This window comes from Anarrhichthys ocellatus, unplaced genomic scaffold (assembly GCF_004355925.1).
Source record: "Anarrhichthys ocellatus isolate YVR2014 unplaced genomic scaffold, GSC_Weel_1.0 scaffold508, whole genome shotgun sequence".
NCBI lineage: Eukaryota > Metazoa > Chordata > Actinopteri > Perciformes > Anarhichadidae > Anarrhichthys > Anarrhichthys ocellatus.
In genome coordinates this window covers 24,348-31,902 of record NW_022280482.1, presented here as the reverse complement: position 1 = coordinate 31,902, position 7,555 = coordinate 24,348, and the positions used below count along the sequence as shown (strand labels likewise).

The 7,555-nt window shown below is 40.1% G+C and overlaps 1 protein-coding gene across 1 annotated transcript; it reads left to right on the top strand.

Annotated features, from left to right (window-relative positions):
* Positions 1-887: 887 nt before the first annotated feature.
* On the top strand, positions 888-7,465 carry LOC116401533 (interphotoreceptor matrix proteoglycan 2-like; the record flags this gene model as incomplete). The annotated part of the gene is made up of 6 exons (XM_031879987.1): positions 888-1,098; positions 2,136-2,324; positions 3,137-3,338; positions 4,080-4,159; positions 4,673-4,740; positions 5,452-7,465. Coding segments are annotated over 5 exons (728 nt in total), but the record flags the coding sequence as incomplete, so codon positions are not given.
* Between the last annotated feature and the right edge of the window lie 90 nt (positions 7,466-7,555).

Genomic DNA, 7,555 nt, shown 5'->3' with positions numbered 1-7,555 from the left:
GGTTTCCCTGGACAGCAGCCAAGTTGACACGTGCAACTGCACTTTGATCGCTTTGCAGCTCTGGTTTTTCACGGTGTGTCTGTTATATGGAGCCAGTCTTCTGTGCACTTTTTATTTTATTTCTTCATGTGGTGTCGAACTCAAGGCTTCTGTGTAACAGAGCATAAGTCAGTTTATAATCAGCTGTCATTCTTGTGTTTACAATCATGACTGAGCAGTCATAATCTGAGTCACAGCCAACGCACAGTAATGGATCCCAGCATGCATTAGGGGTGTATTAAAAAGGGAGGAAGAATGTTGTTTGCTTGTGTCTGTGTTTTGCAGATAAATATTACAGTCAAGTAATAAAAAAAAAAAAATCCTAATATATTTAAAATCTTGTGCAGGCTATTTTTTTGTTGAGTTTGTTTTAGTTTTATTATTTTTGCTGTTATTTAGCTACCACTCTCATGTATGTACAGTGAATATGGTAATTAAGCTTAGCTTAGCATAAGGATTGAAAATAAGGGGTGTGGCTCTGTCAGAAGCTAAAAACATCTGACAACCAGCGCCTATAAAGTTCAATAATTAACATGTATCTCATTTGTTGGATTTGTATAAAACCCGAAGTGTAACAACTGGTACAGACAAGAGAGTAATATTCTCATCCTACTCTCGGGAAGAACTCACATTTTACCAAAACGTTGAACTATTCCTTTAAATCTATGTTACCTTTTTCAGGTTGTAATTTAAGTATGTATATTGTTAATTCTAAATCTTTTGAGATAATACAGCTGGAGAAATGTACTCTTTGCCTCTTGTTAAATGCTGATCACCACATGAGCACCAGATTGTTACAGTTTCTCTTGATACCTAAAGTCAACACTCCTGGTGTCTTTCATTTCCAGGTGACAAGGCCGACCCCTGTAAGTTCCAGGCCTGCAACGAGTACGCAGAGTGCAAGGTGAACAAGTGGTCGGGGGAGGGGGAGTGCGTCTGCAATGCCGGCTACTTCAGCGTGGAAGGACTGCCCTGTCAGAGCATCTGTGAGCTGCGGACTGACTTTTGCCTCAATGACGGCAAATGTGACATCATCCCCGGCAAGGGAGCCATCTGCAGGTGGGTGGGGATTAGGGGAAGTGACCTGCGTGTGTGCGGGGAAAGGGTGTCTGAGTAGGCAGATTTAAAAGGCCAGTGCTTCATCCCAGAAACAGCTTTTCAACTGTTCATGCAGGGGGACAGATTCGTAGCTTCTAGCTATAGAGTTGGTCTTGTTTTGCTTGGCTTTATGTTGATGAGTTGAAGATGAGAGATGTTCAACGCTCTCAAAGCATTCGTTCAAAAGCACATTTTTTATTTGACTCCTAATACTTTGGAGAAAGAATTATAATCATAGCTAACTAAATGGAATAAAGAATTGGTTTTGCACCTTATTTGGCAACAAATACCAATTAACTGTCTTCAAACATTTATATTTTTTATGAAGATTTTATCAAGATTTTAAAAACGAAAATCATGCCAACATTTTGAGTCAGCTATCAATTGGCCAATTACTATGTTCATTTATTTTTGGCCTTTGGCACTAAATGTACTGTTTTAAGGTACATTGATTTAAATGATTTAAAAACAATGAGCACGATTTGGGGAGTTTTTGTGTCTAAGCATATTTGTGCGTGTGTGTCCAAACAGACATTTGCATGGGTGTAAAATAATGTGCCAGTAATCCAAATCAGTGACAGAAACATGTCCTGTGGCTGTGTTGAAACACCACAGGACACGAGAACACCCTCTACCACGTCATAAAACATGCAGGCAGCTCCAGATGCTGCTGGATTGTTCATGCCGTCCAACCGCAAGTATTGCATTACTTTATGGAGACAGGAGACAAACATTTGAGGACTTATTTTATTCCAAAATAAGGCAATCATGGTTTAATAGCACATACAGAACATTATAATTGTTGTTATTAACTATGTCAAGACAACATAGAAACATGATTCAGTCTTTCATTTTTACATTCTCTAATCATTCAACAGAGAATAAAAAACAGAATGTTGTTCTTCTGCTTTTGAACAGTTTTATGAAGGTCTGTGCTCAGTCTTCTGTTTTTGTTGTGAAAATGATTGTAGCTGACACATTTTTCATCGTCACCTCAGGTGTCGCGTCGGGGAGAACTGGTGGTACAGAGGAGAGCACTGTGAGGAGTATGTATCTGAGCCGCTGGTGGTCGGCATAGCGATCGCCTCTGTAGCTGGATTCCTATTGGTGGCCTCCGCAGTCATCTTCTTCCTCGCCAGGACGTTACGTGATCAGTATGACAAGGACGAGTCTGAGGACCCCATACGGTGAGGAAAACCACTCACTTACCCAAGGGCCAAACTTCTCCACAGAGCTCCATGAATTAGATCTATTACATTTTTTGTGTCGCTCCATAGTTTTTATATTTAAATGTTTATTTATCAGTGAGTGACACGAAGGTCAATAAAAAGGAGCACAATTGTGTCTATTCTTGAAAATAAACAAACTTTAATTTTGTGTTTGATAGTGAACAGAAACGCTTACATTTAGTGTGTTTGAAGTTTTCTCTCCTCTACGTAATCTTTTTGAGATTAAAGGAGCCTGGTTACTTTCTTGCGGGAACAGAATACGTTTAGAGTTTAGTTTAGAGACATCTCATGACTGTATCTTCAGTTAGACGGCCTAATTATCTACCACACCGTCCCTTTATTCCTCTGGACTCCCTTTGCCCTGGGTGTCCCTTCCTCCTGTCCTCCTTTGATCTTTTGTTTACTTTCAGTCTTTTGTTGCAGACACGAAGACACACAATGCGTCTGTTCACCATCTATCAATGTGTGTGTGTGTGTGTGCGGCATGGTTCCCAGAGCAGCATGTGGACAAACACTGTGTTAACCTAAGACAGTTAACTGATCAGATATCATGTTGATGTATTTCCAAAAAAGCCTTAAACATCTAACACAATAGGCTTGCTTATAGTCTGGACTCAGACCGACACTAGTAATGAAGGTTAATACATAATGAAGGTTTATCAACACTTAGGACTTATTCACTGCAGCCCAGTTTTCTTTTCCTAGATGACGTGTTGCTTTGTGTATCATTCAGCCTGCACAATGTGACAGATTCGTGTGCTGCTTTGCAGGCGAGCAGAGAGTCTCCCGTCTCTGGAAAGAGCGACCAAGTACAACCCCATGTATGAGAGTGAGGCCACCACAGGCTACAGCCATTACTACCGCCGCTACCCTGAGGCTCTTGTGTACAGCAGCACCAGCGCTGAGGCCTCCACTGACTTCAGCAGCGAGGAGATACGACACATCTACGAGAACAGTGAACTGACCAAGGAGGTGTGTGTATGTGTGTGTGGGCTGCTAACCACTGGTTGATTCAGAACATGCCTTAGCCTTTGCTCTTTTTTCTTTTTTGTACCTCATTATTTTTATTATACAGTGAAATGTTTGCACTGATACGATGCTGATAAAATCAATATTTTTTTATCAAAAACATCTAAAGCAGCATATTAACTACAGCCATGCTGTGTAATCGGGTATATGTACAGTTACAATAAGGGGTCACAGATAAAGTTCGTGGCGACTGAAGGTTGTCTTCTTTACAACCCCCTTACCCTCACTGGGCTGGCTTGTGTCTTAGTTTTGCAAGAGTTTTCCCCGCACACATTAAAACACCAAGCTGGCGTTTAAATTCATACTTTCATAAGCCTTATTTGGAAAAGCTCAGGTGCCCTTTTGAAATGTCTTCACTCGTTTTAAACACAAAAATCCACATAGCTGTACTGAAGTGCAGGTGGGAGATGTGCCTTGCTCAAAGCCATCCAGATGTTAGACCCAAGGCGAGGTATATCACTTTCATTTCCCACATCCAAGTTTTACCTGGATCTGAATTGGGAAATCTCAGGTTCAAAATTGTTCATTCACCAACTGGCTATTACGCCTTCAAACAGGAAAGTCATTGTAGTTTTTTCTTTGTGTAAAATTTCCCTTTTTGATTCAGCCACGTCCTGTTAAGTTTAATGTGTATCTGCCTGTGATGTAATGTTCCCATCCGACTGATACCATGTGTTCCTGCAGGAAATCCAAGACAGGATACGCATTGTTGAGCTCTACGCGAAGGACCGACAGTTTGCAGACTTTGTACGGCATCATCAAGCGTGAGTGCCTCTCTTGTTTTCCCTTTCATACTGCAATGAGATAAACACATGGACCAAGCAAACCAGGATATGGGGAAAAGGGGAAGTGAGTTTTAGATACAGGAGTCTGGCAAGATTGTACCGAAAAAAGGATTAGTTAGTTAGTTGACAGCTGCAGGAGACGAGTGAAAGAGGTCAAGCCACGCCAAACCAGTGTGGATACAGATTTATCATTCTAAAATCTTCACCAATCAGGCCCGGAGCTGATACGATGAGACAGAAACCATTAGGAGACATTCCTTCGTGTTTGCCAACAGTCTGGCAGTAGCAATGTGTCTGTGTGTAAAAAGTGGTGGTTGTTTTTTAAGTCCTATCTGGCTGTATCGACCACCACCGCTCTGTGTGCCATACAGTTGCTTCTTGCCGGACCAACCTTGAGAGTAAAGTTGTGGGTACTTTCATGTGCTGTTAATAAAGTAACAACTTGACCTAGAAAAATGAAATCTAATATGTTTGCGTTTGTATGTGCTGCAGTGTCGTGGATACCCGCAGAGAGAGCTCCGCCTCTACACACACGTGAAAGTCCCCTGTGAACAAACAAGGTATTTCTGTCTTCCCTTGAAGATTGTAGCAGGTTAGTTAGTGTCAGTTACAAGTCCTCTCAAGATCTTGGTCAGAAATACCAGCTACAGTAGGTTGGGATGAAAAGACAGTGAAGTACTTTGATGTCGGGATATTCACTGTATATTTACACAAAGATTTAGCATGATTAGTAAAAGTTAGAACGGACCTGTCAATAAAGAAGTGTTTAATGCCAATCAATACATTAGCAATGGTCCTACAATGAATACTTATAAATAAATGACATCAACAGTTTCAGGAAAGGGGACAAATATATATATATAGTTGCATATTCACTAAAGAACAAAGGTGATAGCTCCTGCAGTTTTGGGCACCTAACTATAATATATAGTTCTTAGTTGTAGTTTATTTATATTAATATATATATATATATATATATAAACTACAACTAAGAACTACTAAATAAGCGTATTTCCCATTTGATAACTAGTGGGCTCACATCATATTGCAGCCTCATGAATCAATAGAATAAGGTGTTTCCAAGAGCTTAAAGACAAGTGCAGAGTCACAATCCATTCATTTAAGACACTTAATAGTAAGACATTATATTGGCAGAACATTTTTAAAACACATACATACAGTAGAAGACTGTGTACTGTGTATATTAGGTGTTTCTAATACATGAAAGAATGTGGACCCTGCATACTGACACACTTTTTCCTGCCGCACAGAAACATGCCTCGATGTCAGTAAAGTGAAGCTCCCCATCAAGACTCTTCTCTTTCTTCATCATGGCACTCGTTGACTGTTCTTCCTCCTTCCTTTGTGCCTTCTCTTGACTGGGTGAGCTGGTTGTGACGTCAAGTGTTGCTCATCTGCTGGACGACTCCCTTCGGGGAAAACTGGACTAAAGCCCATTACTTGAAATGTTCATCACAATCCTGTCAGTAGTACGTTTGTTTAGTGGAATAATCGGTTTTGTTTCATCATGTCATATCTGTCCATACTTAAAGGGAAGAACATAAAACTGTGAATATGTATAAAGTGTTACTGTTAGGATGTTTGCTATTTAAAATATTAATCTCTACTTATTTTTGTCGCTATAAAGGTCAAATTTACTCTTTAGGTTTTCTCAGAGAGGCGCTGAGAACGTTTTTGAATCAATGGTGCTATCTTAATTTAAAATGTAGGGGTCTATAATGATTTATTTTTACAATTTTAAAGCATCACCAACGGATCAACTCTGTATACACTACGGTGCGTCAAAGAAATAGTTCAGCATTTTGCGGAAAATCTGTCTATGGGGAAATATGCGTATTCCCTTTCTGGCGGAGACCTAATTGAGAAGATTGATTGGACCCTCATATCTGTCGGTGAAGGTACAGTCAGCAGCTGTTAGCTTAGCACAAAAACTGGAAACAGGGAGAAACAGCTAGTCTGACTCTGCTCTGAGGTAACAAAATCTGCGCACTTAAGTACATATATTTTAAACAAACAAGATATAAGGTGTTAGTACGCTTAGGAGGTGCTGGTAGATGGATTTTGTTATGTTGGGACAAAGCTAAGCTAGCTGTTTGCCCCTGTTTCCAGTCTTTGTGCTAAGCTAAGCTAAACAGCTGCTTGCTGCTTTGCCCAACATCTACAGATAGAGGAATCAATCTTCCCATCTAAATCTTCGCAAGAAAGCAAAGAAGCGTTCTTCCAAAAAATGTTCAACAATTCCTTTGAGATGGCCAAATGTGGTGCTAGTGTATGTATTATTACTGTCCATCAATGTAAAAGCAGCCTTTCACAATCTGAACATTGTTCCAACTATTTTTCTACTGGCAGGTGATTTCTTTTTCCGCCTTTTTAACGGCTCCATCAATCAAAAGCTTTGGTGTGTATGTTTGCAAAGGTACGGCGTGGTAGACATGAGAAAGGGAAAACATGGTGATGAGAGAAAGGCAGAAAGCGTGAACCATTTATAGTTCTGGGATTCAGAAATAAGTGAAAACATGTTTCTGTGGAAAAATGCTCTGGGGCAAACGGCCGAGGGATTTATTCAAATGGTCTGCTTTCAGACGTCATGTCTAATGCACCTGAAAAAACAGGAATAGCAAGCTGATAAACAACATGCTCTCTTTGGAAAGCCAACCTCAAGCTATGTCTCCTGTTGAAAAAACTTTAAGGCTACCAGCAATTCTTCAAAAGAATGATCTGCCCTGTGACTACATGTTTGGCCACCATCCTGCTCCTCAATCAGAAACCTGTCAGACTAACTCCAGTGTGTTCTTTGGTCTTCTCACATGTTCTTCGAGACAAGACTTCGTATTGAGCCCTCTGTCGGCCAGTGTGACTGTCAGAATCAGACACAGAGATCGTGTCCTAGCTTCTTGTTTACATTACATTGCTTTTTTACTCTTATTTCAGAGGTCTACATAAGCGACAAACACCGACGAAGGAAGCAGACTCTTGCGACAGTGTCTTGCCTTTTGCAATCTGCATATTCAGTTGTATTTGTATATGCATGCTTTTTTTCTCCACATCCTCCATCTGCCCCCTGGAAAAACGGCCAATCATCCCATACTGCTGTCATGTAAACATCAGTGAGGATATTATTAACAGTTGTAGGATGTAAATCATGTGTGTCAATATATGAACACATTCTTTTTATACTGATATTTCTTTCACCATTTTAACAGTGTTATCATGGCGTGCTGCTGTGTACATTATTAATAACAAATTGGAACTGAAAATAAAATGTTTTATACAAAATGCAGAGGTGGAATACAAGTTAGGTCATTTACTTAACCACTGTACAATTTTGAGGTACTTGAGTATTTCCATTTCATG